The sequence below is a fragment of the Fusarium verticillioides genome, chromosome 10, assembly GCF_000149555.1.
Source record: "Fusarium verticillioides 7600 chromosome 10, whole genome shotgun sequence".
In the NCBI taxonomy this organism is placed as follows: domain Eukaryota; kingdom Fungi; phylum Ascomycota; class Sordariomycetes; order Hypocreales; family Nectriaceae; genus Fusarium; species Fusarium verticillioides.
The window spans coordinates 1,379,361-1,394,916 of NC_031684.1; the positions used below are offsets into that span (position 1 = coordinate 1,379,361).

At 49.7% G+C, this 15,556-nt stretch overlaps 8 protein-coding genes and 2 non-coding genes across 10 annotated transcripts; 6 read left to right on the plus strand and 4 right to left on the minus strand.

Moving 5' to 3' along the window:
• Nucleotides 1-185: 185 nt before the first annotated feature.
• FVEG_16378 (hypothetical protein) lies at nt 186-1,202 on the minus strand (the record flags this gene model as incomplete). The annotated part of the gene is made up of 1 exon (XM_018905622.1): nt 186-1,202. One exon carries the CDS (start codon nt 1,200-1,202, stop codon nt 282-284), a length of 921 nt encoding a protein of 306 aa, XP_018755182.1. The 3' UTR covers nt 186-281.
• Nucleotides 1,203-2,233: 1,031 nt separating this feature from the next.
• On the minus strand, nt 2,234-3,676 carry FVEG_08622 (hypothetical protein). The gene is made up of 2 exons (XM_018897508.1): nt 3,305-3,676; nt 2,234-3,255 (listed from the first exon to the last, which is right to left on the minus strand). Exons 1-2 carry the CDS (start codon nt 3,344-3,346, stop codon nt 2,326-2,328), a joined length of 972 nt encoding a protein of 323 aa, XP_018755181.1. The 5' UTR covers nt 3,347-3,676; the 3' UTR covers nt 2,234-2,325.
• Nucleotides 3,677-3,934: 258 nt separating this feature from the next.
• On the plus strand, nt 3,935-6,094 carry FVEG_08621 (hypothetical protein; the record flags this gene model as incomplete). The annotated part of the gene is made up of 1 exon (XM_018897507.1): nt 3,935-6,094. One exon carries the CDS (start codon nt 3,935-3,937, stop codon nt 6,092-6,094), a length of 2,160 nt encoding a protein of 719 aa, XP_018755180.1.
• A 54-nt stretch (nt 6,095-6,148) lies between these two features.
• FVEG_08620 (hypothetical protein) lies at nt 6,149-7,453 on the minus strand. Its single transcript, XM_018897506.1, has 2 exons — nt 6,472-7,453; nt 6,149-6,422 (listed from the first exon to the last, which is right to left on the minus strand). Exons 1-2 carry the CDS (start codon nt 7,226-7,228, stop codon nt 6,298-6,300), a joined length of 882 nt encoding a protein of 293 aa, XP_018755179.1. The 5' UTR covers nt 7,229-7,453; the 3' UTR covers nt 6,149-6,297.
• A 427-nt stretch (nt 7,454-7,880) lies between these two features.
• Nucleotides 7,881-9,077, plus strand: FVEG_08619 (hypothetical protein; the record flags this gene model as incomplete). Its single annotated transcript, XM_018897505.1, has 1 exon — nt 7,881-9,077. One exon carries the CDS (start codon nt 7,881-7,883, stop codon nt 9,075-9,077), a length of 1,197 nt encoding a protein of 398 aa, XP_018755178.1.
• A 314-nt stretch (nt 9,078-9,391) lies between these two features.
• Nucleotides 9,392-9,919, plus strand: FVEG_08618 (hypothetical protein; the record flags this gene model as incomplete). Its single annotated transcript, XM_018897504.1, has 1 exon — nt 9,392-9,919. The coding sequence occupies one exon, from the start codon at nt 9,392-9,394 to the stop codon at nt 9,917-9,919; it is 528 nt and encodes a 175-aa protein (XP_018755177.1).
• On the minus strand, nt 9,882-11,149 carry FVEG_08617 (hypothetical protein; the record flags this gene model as incomplete). The annotated part of the gene is made up of 2 exons (XM_018897503.1): nt 9,882-10,713; nt 10,808-11,149. The coding sequence occupies 2 exons, from the start codon at nt 11,147-11,149 to the stop codon at nt 9,958-9,960; spliced, it is 1,098 nt and encodes a 365-aa protein (XP_018755176.1). The 3' UTR covers nt 9,882-9,957.
• A 674-nt stretch (nt 11,150-11,823) lies between these two features.
• FVEG_08616 (hypothetical protein) lies at nt 11,824-13,417 on the plus strand (the record flags this gene model as incomplete). The annotated part of the gene is made up of 5 exons (XM_018897502.1): nt 11,824-12,024; nt 12,049-12,297; nt 12,350-12,713; nt 12,764-12,855; nt 12,989-13,417. 5 exons carry the CDS (start codon nt 11,824-11,826, stop codon nt 13,415-13,417), a joined length of 1,335 nt encoding a protein of 444 aa, XP_018755175.1.
• Nucleotides 13,418-13,754: 337 nt separating this feature from the next.
• FVEG_16377 lies at nt 13,755-13,836 on the plus strand. Its single transcript has one exon. It is a non-coding gene; the product is annotated as a tRNA-His (tRNA).
• A 669-nt stretch (nt 13,837-14,505) lies between these two features.
• On the plus strand, nt 14,506-14,587 carry FVEG_16376. The gene has a single exon. It is a non-coding gene; the product is annotated as a tRNA-Gly (tRNA).
• Nucleotides 14,588-15,556: the final 969 nt, after the last annotated feature.

The following is a 15,556-nucleotide window of genomic DNA, read 5'->3' on the forward strand; positions in this document are numbered from 1 at the left end:
CGCGGGTAGTTGACTGGGACAAGGCCTTGATCAGGGTGGCTGCAGATTACCAGGTGCATGGGAACGTCTTAGCCGACTAGACCAACCGTGGACAGCTACGCATTGCTCTACACTCTCTTATCAACAAGGCAGCAGAGTCGGTTTCACTATTCATAGGCTGTCACCAATGATTATTCTCACAATGGTACCCATCTCGAATCCCTTCTATTAGACCACCCGAGGCAGCACTATATCATTAGATCCTTGAGCCACGCTGGAGACTGGTCCATCCTCTTCAGACCTTAACAGTCTTTCCATAGTCCCTTGACCGTTATGAACTCTGTATAGGCCGCCAAGAAAGAAGCAATCGCCTCCGGAAACAGCCCCCCGTCTCGTATCCAATGAATTGTCAGTGGGCCATACAGAAAAAGATGAATAAAATTCCTCCGCCACTCTATCCTTTCCTCTTCATCTTGCCCTTCTCCAGTACGTTTGCTTTCATATCGGTCATATAGCAGTTGTGCCATCCCAGACATGACATAAATACCCCAAGCCTTGAGAGACCAAATCATGAGTTTCGACTCGGTCCTCTCTGACCATTTGAACACGCCGCGTCTTGTAAGCCATGCTAGATTCTCCGTTCCATAGTAACCGAAAAGCCCAAGGAGATAAGAAGCTCTTATGGCTGTCAGAACAAAGTACTTCCGTGGGTTCCTTTTCTTTTCTTCGCTCTGGTTTTCAGATGTGAGGTTGGTTAGAAATTCTTTTGCTTCTGCCCAAGTCGCCAGTAAGCCCCATAGTCTGGTGATGATTTGCCAGTCGTCCAGAATATCCGATAACGCCCTGAATCGTTCGGCGATCAGAAGTTTGTTGGCGGACAACGAGCTTATCGTTGGAAACCCTTTGAAAGTTGATAAGAGTGATTTGAGTCTTGGCGGTACAATCGTCATTAAAACTTCGTTAAATCTGAGAAGCCAACTCTTAAGTCTGTCGGGAAGTGGTGTTTCGAGTACCGTCGCCACGAAATGTGCTGCGTAGGCTAGGAAGAGGATGAGGGCATCGTGGCTCTCCCGGGTATGCATCAATCGATTTAGGCGTGAGATGAAAGCATCAAGCTTTTTGATTGGTAACAGTGCTTTGCTCCCAGTGATAGTTCGGTTTCCTGTCGAGGAACTCTTCGTCGATACATGGCTTTCTTTTTCCGGTTCATCCTCGCCGTCCATCACTGGCTCAGGTAGCACTGTTCTTGACTCTGTCAGCTGGAGACTTCATAGAATGATTGCTGAACCTTACTTCATGTCAGCCATGTTGCACATAAGAAGGGAGAATTGAGTTCAAAAATGTTTTGGACCATGAGCATTGGATTATTAGCACTCCCTGGTCCTTTTTTCCACACTGAAGTCAATGGTGGTGAGATCAAAGAGTTTTGACCAATTTCCAAGGACCCGGAGGTTGAGGGTATCAATAGGAAATGATTCTGCGGGGATCAATTGACACTTATCTTGTTATGGGCAATACTTGGTGCGCGTGGTGCAGATACCGGTTGGACTTACTCAATAATGATTGACGCCAAGTGCGAGCTTTGCGACAGAGATGATATTGTCATTAACGGTTTACAACGCTAACCGTGTTTGCTATGAGCCCTGCTCTGCATTTTCTGCAATATTGGTAGGTCTCATAAATGGAATATAGTCTATTGTTACCTTTTACGGCCGTTTTGTAGACGGCAAAGGTCTCTTTACCGCAATTTATTACCAAAAACTTGGGCTTGGACTGTTAGGCCACATAAGATTGCTTGATGCGTTGGGTCTCCTAACCCCACTCTCACTTCTGCACGCGTACTATTCCCTAAAATGGGTAAAGCTGTGCATCGCTGCAGACCGACTTCTAACTAACTAGCATGGAAGCTTCCTCAGCGCCACGATGAGAATGAGAGGACCTCTCGTTTGGGTGATTTACCCATACTGCTTAATTGAGACCCTTCTTCAAGAACCTTCGTCGACTTCAGCAAATTCATGGATATCTGTGCAGGCACCATTATCTTGGATAGAAGACAACTGATGTCGACAAGAATTGGTCTTTCGGCAGTAGTGGCGCTTGGGATAATTCAGGCCGGAAAGGTATTTTATCCCAGGAACTGCTCCCCTGAAAACATGGCATTGAAAGAGCTCGTCTTCTTCGCGTGGTGAGAATCGAGCTTCATGGAACAGACGTGGTTAAGTCGACAGCGATCCGTGATTTCAGCATCTGACATCAGGCGGGAGAAGGAGCATTGTCTTTATGCTATATTACGCATCACGTACGATACACCGCCCATTCCTATCTACCAAGTCAATTTGACCATTGTTATTGGATGAGCTCAGTCTTTGAAGCTTCACGGGCATAGTGCAACTTGAGTCCTTCGTAGCAACCCAAGAACAACCCGTTCCCCACGGCAGCTGCTATGCAAGTGACAGTTGCCCCTCTGAACAGTCCCGAAATCCCATCTCTTATCAAGATGCCCTTGGTAATGAAAATGGGCCCTCTCGCCGCGGGCTTCCTAGCTTTCTCGCGGCTCAGTGAAGACGTGAACAGTGCTTCTGGCTGTAAAAGATGGCTGGGAGGAGCGATTTCCGGCAACCGCATCCTGGTTTTCACGACGTCGATTGGAACGAAGAGAAGCGAGGCTATTGAGCCGCCGATAGCAGCAGTGATTCCGCTCACTTTGACTTGTTCCGTGATGCTCTCAGGTCTCTTTGAACGCCGTAGCCAGGCGCCTTTGAGATACTCGTAAATGGAGAACGTGAGACTGGTACGTGGCAAATTACCAGCTACCAAGACCGTATATCCTGTCCATAGCTTCAGAGGATGTCTTGCGAAGTGCTTGAGCGAGGCCAACATGGGATTGCGCTGCACACCACCTTCTGAGAATCGGGCAACTTGCGCGTTCTGCTTGAGGACTTCCGACGGGTTGATGATGGCGCACGCGACCATATCAGCCAGCGCGCTACTGGCGGCATGGACAGCGGTTTGAGATAGGCTCCCGGGCTTGAGACCCTCCTTCGGCTGAAGAGTAGTCTTGGCAGTTTCGTAGATGGTGAAGAAAGTGACAGAGGCCGGGATGGTCGTGACGACGGTTGGTGTCAAGCCGCGATACAGGCCCCGGAACAGCGTCGGTTGGAGTTTGCCCTCGTGGCTCCGGTATTTGGGTACATATTCAGGGGATTGGATGCGTGTAATGAGAGTATCGAACGGGTGAACTACAAATTCAACACTCAGTGCCGCAAAAGCGGCGGCCTGTTGCAGTTAGTATTGCCGATGGCGCTCGGGATTTCGTGATGCTCACCAAGGATATGTCCGTAGCATCCGCGTTGGTTGGGGCGGACATCAATCAGAGAAAGAGAGCTGATTGACCAAGAAGAAGGCAGAAGTGGACTTACTCTGAAGACGAAGGAATGGTAATTTGGGAGTGATGAGGAGACATTCAGGCCCCGACCAAAATTTCTCAGGGCCTGGCGTTTGGCACAAGATCAACGACGTCAACATCGAAGATTGGAGGAACGCGCTAGGCTATCGCCCCGACAGCGAATGATGAGCAACACAACAGCATTCTTTCTTGACCCATGACACATAAAGTCTCTTCCACAACTTGGTTTCCCACATTTCGCAGTTCATGACTGATTTTTCAAGAACCTGGAAGATGACGGCGTCAAATGAGTATCCCCACGCTCTCAGGCTCATAATCACCAGGTTCCAGGCGCTCACCTGCAGTGCTCAGCAGTGGCAGCAATCGGGTTAGCTAATCACAACGCGCCCCGCAATCAGCAGCGAGCAGAACGCTCGACTTCAATTCATCTCACGCTCATCATGACTCGATCTCAGTGAAATGAGAGCGCGCCGCTCTCGGATGATCGCATTTTCTCTTTGAACTCATATCGACGCCTCTGGAGCTTTTTATGCTTCACTTGCACTGCTGATGACTGAACCAGTCCCTCGAGCGACTGAAGCTCAACAAACACGAGCATTTGTGAGACGGAAGCGACAACAAGTCGGCAGAGCCTGTGATGGCTGTCGACTCCAACGGATAAAATGTGATACAAGCGTGCCATGCCTCAACTGTCGCTCGCGCGGTCGCGAGTGCAGCAACAACAACTCACCTACTGTGTCGACTCTTCCTCAAGCCCAAGAGGAGATCGATAAACTGAAGCGTCGGGTGAAAGACCTTGAGGCTCAACTTTTGCAAGCGCGGAATAGTGACACGCCCGCCTCACAACAACAAGAGCCAACGCCGCCTGGCGGATCACCAGCTCTCACAAGACCAGCGACCCAGGAAAACACCAAGACCAAATTTTGGGATGGCGTGTACCTTCGACCAGCACGATCACCGCACAGCGCTTGGTTCGGGCCTTCGTCACTTTACTTCTTCATTCATCGGCTGAGCACATTTCTCAGCGCTCAAGCTGATCACATGCTCATTCACCTCGCCAGTAACCTGGAACAATTGGGTCAGCCGAGCGTAACACAAGACTCTTCACGACTATTGGCGCCTCTCGCGCGAGTCAACGAGGAAGGCTTCTATCTCACCCCAGTTCAGGAAGGGTTCTTCATCAACCTGTATTGGGAGACCTATCATACATGCATCTATGCCGTTGTCGATGAGGCGAGTTTCAAGGCGCACTATCAATCGCTCTACGTCGATGTACCAGCTGGATCGCCGAGAAAACCGTCCGTATTGGTCGATATCATACTCGCCATGTGTATGCAGTATTACACGTCGGCGCTCCCATGCGGCCAGCAAGGCAACATCCTTGAAGACAACGATGCAACCATGGCCGGTCGATGGTACTACCGAAGAGCGCAGACCCTCTTGGCGTGCGAGGTCGAGAGCCCATCCATCTCAACACTTCAGTGTCATTTACTCTGCGCATTGTACGTCTGCGGTGGTTCCTTTCACAACATGGCCGACACAACCATTTCCCTCGCAATCCGAACAGCCTACATGCTAGGTCTGCACTTGGATCCGCCGCCCACGATGCTACGACGCGAGCGTGAATTTCGACGACGATTATGGTGGTCCGTTTTTGAGGCCGATTCCAAGGTTGGCATGAAGGTCGGCCGCCCGTTCCTCATTCGTGACTCGTACGTCATGCCTGAACTCCCCAGCGATAGCCTCGAAGCGGCGATGGAGTCAGGTTCGGCATTTCCTCCCATCGGGGACAACGCCACATGGCTCAGTCTCAATCTGCAGCGCACGAAGCTATACCAAGCCGCGAGAGCTCTCAACCAAGCATTCTACGCGCACCCGCTTAACATTGCCGATGGGAACTCCGTCTACGATGACCCAAGCATAATGGAGGATCTTGCAAATGCCTGGGGTCCGCGAACAGTTGCTCTCACAGAGTGGACGACACAGATTCCCCGGGCACTCAAGACTAGCCGAAAAAATGGCAGCCCCTACTCTCTTGAGGACTCCATTCTCGACATCGAGCAATTTGCACCACAGTGGCTTCAGCGACAGCGCTTGCAATTGGAACTCGAGTATCATCACCTATGTATTGGTCTTCATCGCCCGTTCCTATCTTTCGCTCTACAACAGGGCAGTTCGGCAACCGCAATGGCAGCCAAGTGCGCCCAACATGCGATGCAGCTCACAGGCATCATCCACCAAGTCTTAACCAAGACATCAATACTCAACGGCTGGCATGAAGCTTTCCAGTGGCAATGGAGCGCCGCGATGACCTTGGTCGGATTTGCTGTTGCGTATCTCAGTCACCCACTCGCGCCAGCAGTCCGGTCATCAATAAAGGTTGCTGTCTCTGTTCTCGACATTTTCGCTCGCAGCTTTGATGCTGCTTCCAAAGCTGCTGTTATCGTCCGTACCCTGCACACGAACATCGAGTCTGTCATGTCGCAGCTTGGGATGCAACCGAGCCCGACGACTATGCCAGCCGTGGATCCCCTCTTGTATAATTTACCTGTTCAGGGAGCAATGACGAACGCAGTTGCCAATCAGTTTGACGCGATCAGTGGAGATTTCGATCTTCTGGACATGGCGATGAACGTGGACTTTTGGGCTGATCTCGACATGCTTCTGCCAGGAACCTCGGGATCTACAACTGATACTGTTGCGGCTTAATATCTGGGCCATCATCAATCCAGACAAGCCAGTTTTGCGCCTTTAACGACGAATAAGCAAATGAATCAGATAAATCAATTATCCTTGTTATATGGACTGCTCTCAACAATGGACGAATGAATACTCAACACCAACGATACGAACCATCTCGACCAACAACTTCGAAATCTCACCACCCGCTTCTCCTATCGCACGTCTTGAGCTCAAAGCTTCTCAAACACAGCTACAGCCGCTTTGGCAGTCGAAGTAGCGCTAGCAGGATTCTGACCTGTGACCAAACGACCATCAACGACATGGAAATCATCCCAAATACCAGGAGCACGTTCATCTTCATCCTATTAGTAGAGTCCATGTCAATATTGGGGGAGGGAACTTACAAGTTGCACCGAGACGAGCGGCTACTTCCTCGACCATTTCACGATCCCAGCTGCGAAGCTCGTCCATGATCTTCATCGTGTGCTCAGCCTCGGTAGTGAAGCCAGTGATCTTCTTTCCCTTGATCAAAGGCTCGTTGGTGGTAGGGTCAATGAGATTGGCAAAGATGGCTGGGCCGTGACAAACAGTCGAGACAACTCCACCGCTAGCCCAAACCTGAGCAGCGATGTTTTGGAGAGAAGATGCAGTGGGGTAGTCAATCAGAGCTGCATGTCCAGCTGAGGCGTAAAACAGACCATACTTGGATGGGTCAAGCTCAGAGGCTTTGGGCATGTTGTCAAGCTTCTTGCGGAACTCACTGTTGGTGTCGTTCCAGATAGCGAGGTCTTCGCCATTGAGGAAGTCAGGCTGCTGAGAGAGCCAGTCGGGTGTATAAGAGCCAGTCTCTGAGGCAAGTTCGACCTCAAATCCGGCAGCTGTCAAGACCTTGTATGGATGAAGAGCTTCGCTGATGAAGAGGCCGGTGGTCTCTTTGCCGTCAAAGAGGGTGGCAGAAGCGGAAGTGATGCTGATGAGGGCACGGCGAGGAGGAGACATCTTGCGTAAGTGTGATTTTTTCGAGTGGAAGAGAGATGGTATTGGCGAACACTTTTTGAAAGCTGTTGGGAGTTGTTGTTGAATTGCTGTATTGCTTGGACTGATGTTCTGTTTACTAATGGGATCATCACAATCATTTATACTCGTGGTGACTGAGTCCATGCGAGATGCTTACGAAGACCATCGCCATGCAGTCTGCGCTTACAGCTTCACATTCTGGCATTGTCTCACGATGTTGTGGCAGAAGAATGAGCCATTCCAATTGGTCAGGCTTGCATCACGACAAGTAGGCGTCCAATTCGGGATGGTGTTGAACCTGCCACGCATGAGCAACCCCAGCTTCGTCATATCCCCAGATCCCGAGGATAGTTTCTCGATAAGCCAAATTATTATCGCATCAAATTGGAGTCTGCCATTCGATTGTCGACACTCCGAGGTTCCTGAAGGATCGAATCGAGGTGGGGAGCACTTTGTTTGGAGATGTTCCCATTTGTCACAAGATTAGCGGCACAGAGGACTTCAACCCATTGGATCGGAGATCGCCGTCTGGGTCTGCCAAGGTCGGGATCCCGGAGTTGGAAATCAACGAGTCAGTGGAAAAATGACATAATCCCATGTCGCGACCCTCAAGGCGACCAAGATAATAACGTTGATCTTCAATCTAATTTTTCACTTCGTCAGAGTATAAGAAGACACGATGGCTCCAGCTAGCTTCTCCACTATGATCACAACTCTAAATCATACCACTTGTACTCCAAGCATCGCTTTTGCCTTCTCTTCATTGCCCTGCACTTGACCAGCATTCACATCCGAAATGACAGTAACTACTAAGACAACCACCACAATCTCTCCTAACAGCAGGCTGTTCAAGCCAATCCAAGTCGGCAATGTCCAACTCGGACACCGCATGGTCATGGCTCCTCTGACCCGTTACCGCAATGACGACAACCACGTTGCAAAGCCCTTTGTAGAGCGATACTACTCAGAGCGAGGTTCAGCCCCCGGCACCCTCATCATCTCAGAAGCCACCGGCGTCTCAATGCAAGACACTGGCATGCGTCAAGGCCCCGCCTTCGTTACAGACGAGCAAGTCGCTGCTTGGAAAAAGGTCATTGGCGGCGTTCACGCAAACAAGTCGCTCTGGTCGCAGCAAATCTGGGGTCAGGGCCGAGCTGCTGACCCTGAGTACCAGAAGGAGCGCGGCTTCAAGTATCGCTCTTCCAGTGCTGTGCCTATTGAAGAGGGTGCTCCTGCACCTGAAGCTATGACTGAGGAAGAGATCCAAGGCTTCATCAAGGATTTTGTCGCTACTGCTCGACGAGTCATCGACGCGGGTGGTGATATGATTGAGATCCATGGTGCTCACGGCTATCTGATCGATCAGTTCACATCCGACTCCGTCAACAAGCGAACCGACAAGTGGGGAGGCTCTGTTGAGAACCGAGCGCGTCTTCTTCTCGAGATCGTCAAGGCTGTCTCAGCCGAGATTGGCTCCAAGCGCGTTGCTCTTCGCCTCTCACCATACGCTTCCTTTCAAGGAGCCGAGTCATCCGACGTCAAGGAGCAATACTCATACATCGTCAATGAAGTCAAGAAGCTTGGCCCTTTGGCCTACCTCTCTCTTGTTGAAGCCCGCGGTGACCCCGCCAAGCTGCTTGCTCCCGACACCGACCCTTCAGTTGACGCGCAAACCCTTGACTTCATCCTCGACATCTGGGACAATACCTCACCCGTAATTGTTGCGGGTAACTACAGCCCTGTCTCTGCTGCTGAAGTCCTCGATGGGCACTACAGCAAGTGGGACGTTCTCGTCGCTTTCGGTCGCCATTTCATTGCGAATCCCGACTTTGTATGGAGGGTCAAGCATGGCGTTGAGTTGGCAAAGTACGACCGTACTACTTTTTACGTCCGAGGATCAGAGATTGGATACAATGATTATCCTTTCTCTCAAGAATACGTTGACGCACAGCGGGCTTGGGCAGTGGAGAACCTTCCGATGCACCCCAAATAAAGACATGCAGCACGACTTTGATGATTGATGAAACCATAGAATAGAGCATACAATTAGATCTCGATATAAAAATACCATTCCATTATACAATTAGCATATATATCATCAGTAAATCATGAAGGCCTTTGTCGCAGTCACTGTAATGTGACACGTTGAACGAGAAGGGCGCTGTTGACATGCCCTCCGCTTTAAGTGTCGTCATGGTTGCGAATGGTGACTTGTAAACGCAATGAATATTTACCACCTTTCATCTGCAACTTCAACTATCGCTACTCAAGACTTTTACTATCTACAAAGTCGAAAAAGAAGTTACAATGGCTTCGCCATCAAACTCATCATCCAAGATCCTCGAGGGTGGGTGCCTATGCGAAGCCGTCCGCTACAAGATCTCCTTCCCCAAAGATCACTCTCTTTCCAACGACACCCTAGGCTGTATTTGCCAATGCACCCAATGTCGCAAACAAACAGGAAGCTTCTTTCTCGCCACTTTGACAGTCCCTGTCTCCGCCATCGAGTGGCAGGGCACCTCAGAGGACAAGATCAAAAGATATCGCAAGTCGGAAAACATCGCGCGGGGCTTCTGCGGCGACTGCGGCTCCTTTTTGTTCTGGCATCCCGACGGGCAAGATATCAGCATCGCCACTGGAAGTCTGGACCCTTTGTATCTTTTCGGCGAAGGAGTCGAGGGCAAGAGTGAAATTCCCCCGGATGGGTATGCAAAGGAGATCTTCAGTGGGCATTTCAACGTCGAGTTTTGTGAGAGTGAGATCAAGGGCGTCACGGATGGTATGCCGATTCTTCACAAGGGAAAGCGATGTCAAGGCGATAGCTCCAAATCTTGAGGGCCAAGGAACCGCAACATGTTTGCAAGGTCGTGTAGCTAGTCTCTGTCTCTATAGTCCTTCTCCTCGGCATCCTCTCTCATCAGTGGCGATAGTGAGCGCGGACGAGGCTGTGGTAGCGCAATGCCGCCCTGCGCATTGATGCGACGTATCATATCGCCGACCTCGGGGTAATCAGGCTCGTCTTTCGGTCTTCTGTCAAATATTCTCATCTCTATGATAGTCAATGGTCGTCTTTCCCAGATATCTCTGTAAATATGATGGTGCGTGAGTGCTCTCGGTGCGTCAACTCTCACGCGATTCTGCTTATCGCCAAGAATCGGCAGAGGTGATGGTAATGATCCCACCTCCTCCTGGAGAAGAAAATCAAGGAGGACCTGCTGCTGCTCATCTCGTAGTTGGTACACCCTTATCGTCTGACTCTTGCGGCATGGGTGAAAGTAGATGTTGGGTATCTCATCCGGATTTTCAGGGCGCCGATCGAACACAGTCACGCCGCCGAGAATGCGATCCTCAGCCCAGTATCCAACCATATCTGCTACCCCTTCTGGATAGATATCGTCGTCAAGATAATCGTGGTGACTGAAAAGGGTTGGCCCAGGCGGAAATCGAGCCATCGTCTCAGATAGCGGCATCTCCCAGTATGTAACAGCGTCAATATCGCCCTGGTGAAGATGAGGTTCGAGCTTATGCAGCCAAACTGCTATTTGATGTAACGCAACAGCTACCAACTCAATTAGGCGCATGATGAATGGTTTGGAGACAGGCTCGGCGATTTGAAAGGCCTTTAGAGTCTAAAGGGATGGTTAGTGAGGGCCATCAAAAGGATCAAGCTGCTGGTGATATGGTATCAAGTTCTTTGTCACTGAATCTGGTAGGATGACTCACTTCAGGATCAAACTTGAGACTCGAAGGGCCCCATACTTTGTAGTATTCATGTGCTTTCTCCAAAGCCCCAGGGCACAATGACTCATGGTCATTAATGATGTGTTCTCCCACGATACCGGGAAGTCGACGGTCCCAGGCGACATCCGCAATGGGGTTGCCATCTATAATCTGGGCGTATGTGAACTGCGCTAATTCGGTTGACAGAACATTTCTGATGGCGCGGTCCAATATTTGGCGATGACATTCGGAAGTGATACTTTTGAATGGCACACGGTTGTCGTAGGCGGTGCGCGCAATGTCTCGGAGCTTTTCCTTGTGTGCTTCCAACTGGTCAGGATCCATGGGTGGATTATCAAATGTATCGCTTGGGAGTAGTTATGTTAATAATTGAGATCACGTATGTGAATGTGAAATTATGACGGAAACGTGCAGATTCGAGATATGGGAGAAGCTGAATCTGAGAGATGCGGACAACAACAGCGCTGCGCTGGCGAAGGTAAATGCCTAACTTCCAAGGCTCCATCAGGTCCCAGTCATGCAACCAGTTGTAGGACCGTGGCAGAATTGTTTCCCTCCCTTCAACAGTTGGTCTCACGTTGTTAAAATACCCATAACAATTTCCCTGGGCCCAGCAGGCAAGTCGAAATTTGACCGATGAGGACTGACTGAATGAGAGTTGTTGCCGATGGTAGTCAGCCATTACTGGGATGCATAGCCATAGCCTCGCCCGGTCTTGCACCATTATTTACGAAACAGTGTTGGTTCTGCACAATAACACAGCGTCAAGTCCCCAATTCCTACTGGAAGATTCGAAATTGGTAAAACTTCAGGCGGCTATCCAGTGGGGGTCTCATGTCTGGGTGTTGCATTTGACAAATATAAATGAATCAAGTCCCAATGAATTCAGGAAAGGACGCATCACTCTCTATTGCATCTTGACTTTTACCAACACTCGCGATACAGAAGCTCATCACTTCAGAAAACTCTTTCTTTGTGTTACCTTATCTTTCCGAATCATGTCGTTTCGTGGTCCCAGATCTCGTCCTCGTCAGGAGGAGGGAGGCGGGCTCAACAACTTCCGAGTCTTGGATCAATCCCAACCTGATCCTGTGAATACTCCGGATCTGCCACAGTCTTCCAGAACCTTTCGTGTCGCTGCATTTGTCTTCCATTTAGGGATGTCTATGCTCGAGTCTCGCCGAGGCCGGGAAGCCCTGGTAACGCTGATCTCAGACGCCTAGCGGGCGTTTGACCGTCGCGCTCAGGAAACATTCATCCCGAAAAGCAACCTTCAAACGGACTTGAATGAGGCTCGTCGATTTGTTGATACTTTTCTTGCCAAGTGCCGTGCCAAGCCCCCAAACATCATCATTAGTGATAGGATCACTGGTGAGGGTCTCGCCCAGAGGGTAGATTGGCCAAGCATTCTCGGTTCTCAAATAGGCGATTATAATCCAAAATGGGCTGCAATGTTCCGGCTGAACAAAGCCGTTAGTTTCTCGAGGAACCTTCATTGTACTGAGCTTATCTTTTCCCCACCAGGTCGTCGACAGTGCAGTGAGCGCAGCTGAGCTACAAGACATTAGAGCATTGCAGAAGATGCTGTTCTTGCTCAGCATTTCTGTCGCCCATGAGCTGTTTCATATGCTCATGGGATTCATGTTCGGAGATTCTGAAAGGCTCACGCCTCCTGTCATAAATCATTCACCGGGCACTCCGCGAGGTCCAAGAGCTGGTGAATCTGGGCGGTACTGGGAAGCGAAGTTCTTTGGCTGCGTCGTTAAAGCCCATCATGACCCCCGCGATCCCAGAGGCAGCAACCAGGCTGGGATTTTCTTCGGCACCTTGGACGGCCGCCGTAGCTTCTCAATGCAACACCAGATCATCCTGAGATATGTTCAACTAGGTGAGACACGAGACATTTCCCGTCATTCACAGCTTATGATTTCATTACAGATTTCACTGTTCCAACTTTCAGCTCTAACATTGCAACATCTTCCTTGAACGAAGGCAGAATCGAGACCTCGCTCGAAACGGGCTGGTATCAGGTAAGTTCGCTGCCTAGCGTTTGCCTCACTATCGGCGATGCAAGGTACTAAGATTTACCCACAGCCTTCCTTAAAAGGAGGGAGTACTTTAAGGGTTTGCTGTTCCTGACTACCAATCGCGTTGGACAAATAGACGACGCCTTCATCTCACGCGTACACGTCGCAATCGGATACCAGGGCCCTCGACGAAGAGACCAGACGAAAAGTTTGGACTGGCCTTTTTCGCAAGCTGGTGCGCAAACGCGCTGGCAAGGTACAGATCACACCAGACGCAAAAAAATGGGTTCTTGGCACCGCTGGGGAGACGAGCCTCAACGGGAGAGACATTCGCAATGCATTACAGACAGCCATCACCCTAGCAGAGTTTGAAAGCGAAGAAGACCCGGAGTATGATGCTGCATTGGTGATAGTTGTCGCTAAGGCTCATTTCCAGAAGGTTCTGGAGATGTGCAATCGATTCCGCAGTTATGTGACAAGTATACGGAGGGAAGACGAGATGAAGCGAGCTCAAGGGCGTGGAGATCGGAATGATTATGGCAATGAATTTGGTAGGATGTGCTAATTGCTCATCACTACCGACCGCTTTAACTTAACTGGGATCAACCCATGTCGTGACCGATTGTCAGAAGCCAGTCTCGGTAACTCTGGCATAAGGACCTTTCTGAAACCCTGAAGAGGTTTCATGGTAAGGACTGGTTTTCGTTTGCTGATGCTGGCGTTGGAAAGCGGAGGAATATCTGTGTAAACAAAAAATACAATGTGCAAAGACAGTAAACATCGAGTGCATGCGACAAGGATGATATGTTTGTCGTGAAGCTGCTTGGCCCTGGATGGGGCGGTGGGTCGTGGACCATCAACAGGCAAAATTAGCGGCCGGGGTCCCATCATTAACCAGTAAAGCCGTCATCGTATAGGGGTCAGTACATCAGTTTGTGGCTATTAAAAGCACTGAAAACGCAAGTTCGAGTCTTGCTGACGGCATACTCTTCTTTTTATTTCTCATTACTCGAAATGGCTTCGCATCAAGGCCGTGTTGACTTTTTGCGTTTGCCTAGAAATGCCTCAACGTGTGTGCATTACAGGGCGCAAATTTGATTGCCCAACATATAATATGATCTGATTGAGTGCTTAGCACGCTTGTATCGCGCATCTTGGAGTCGGTCAGCGAACTGCTTCTATCATCGTCTGAATTTGAGCAATTGTGAAAATGACAAGTGATGGCTTCTCCCAGCAATTCAGCTGCAAGATAAACGATTGGCTAACTCTTGATTCAGAAGCTCAAAATCTTATCACTCTGTGAGACAAAAATAATTCATTCCATACGTAGTAGTACATCATCGAAACGACTATTCAGAATAAGATATTGATTCTGGTGCCGGGTAAGCGATGACATACTAGCAACATGTTCATGATCTTAATATGGATCTCAGCGAAAAAGATTCAATTAAACCAGGGAAGAAATCAGTAAGGAAAATATGTTTTTAATTTTCTTACAAATCTGACCTTTGTTTTTTCCAATAGATAATTCCCCACGATCACTCAGACATGAGATATGAATGATGTTGCGATAGAGCTGCGCGTCTGGCTCTCAGCGGTTCCACTGTCGCCTCCAAGAGCCCCAAATTCGCTGTCTCGAAACAAGTTAGCTAAGCGTAATTGGTTTAGTGGTAAAATTCTCCGTTGCCATTCGAGCAGCGTCGGGGAGCCCAGGGTTCGATTCCCTGATTACGCATTTCTTTTGCTGTTTCTTCGTCTTTTTGCAATTTGTTTCAACTGCCGTGATGTCCCCATGTTCGCTCGAAAATGGTTTGAACTTTATTGACGACGCGTCGCAAAGTCTAAACTGTCGCGTGGCAGCTTACCCTACAAGAATCAACTGCGCTGTGGCTGGTGCGGCGCAACTCCCTTGTGGCGCCGCTACCACAACGGGCTAGACCGTTTGCAGATCTTACCTCACTTTAGTAATGGCGAGCATGGATCGTATCAAGGACACTCTGTACGACTTCAGCCTCCCTTGATTCACCTCATCATTTCAAACTCTCACACAACATTCCCCCTCATCACGCGCCATTTGAAATCCCCAACATTTGCGCGCGCATGAATGCTTCCAATCGCTAGATCACGACAATCCGTCAGCATGGGCGGGCAACAGCCGGATCTGCTGCCTCGCTCCGAGTACGAAGATAAGCCCTCATCGTCAGCACCAGCCTCGCGCTTCAACAGAGACAAGATCAGGTGCCTTGACGGCTTGCGCGGAATCGCATGTCTTCTTGTCTTCAATTATCATTTCTTCTGGCCATGGACGCCTGCTATCATGTTAGGCTATGGCGCGTTCCCTCCGCGTGCGCCTGAGCCGTATTGGGGATTGCAGTCGTTACCAATTATTTGCCTTTTACATCGTGGACGTGCTATGATTGCTATTTTCTTCGCCATCTCTGGTTATGTTATCTGTCGCCATATTCTTCGCTTGATCCACGAGCGCAAGCTTGATACTGCTTATCAGAAACTTGCTTCATCTGTTTTCCGACGTGTCTTTCGCCTCTATATTCCCCCCACCATCAGCATGTTTCCTTGTCGCAGTGCTAGCTCACATCGTTGTCTTCAATTCCGAGTTCGCCATTTACGAGGGTCTCTGACTCTCATTAACATCAATGCACCGATTACTCCCTGCCGATTTGGACGAGGGTATCTTTTGTGCTAA

Bases quoted from the DNA above. Each gene is read 5' to 3' on its own strand.
- FVEG_08620 (XM_018897506.1), bottom strand. From the start codon at position 7,228: ATGGACTCAGTCACCACGAGTATAAATGATTGTGATGATCCCATTAGT. The intron at 6,423-6,471 runs GTAAGTTCCCTC...AATAGGATGAAG, and splicing joins CGCTCGTCTCGGTGCAACTT to ATGAACGTGCTCCTGGTATT.
- FVEG_08622 (XM_018897508.1), bottom strand. From the start codon at position 3,346: ATGTCCGCCCCAACCAACGCGGATGCTACGGACATATCCTTG. The intron at 3,256-3,304 runs GTGAGCATCACG...TAACTGCAACAG, and splicing joins ATGCTACGGACATATCCTTG to GCCGCCGCTTTTGCGGCACT.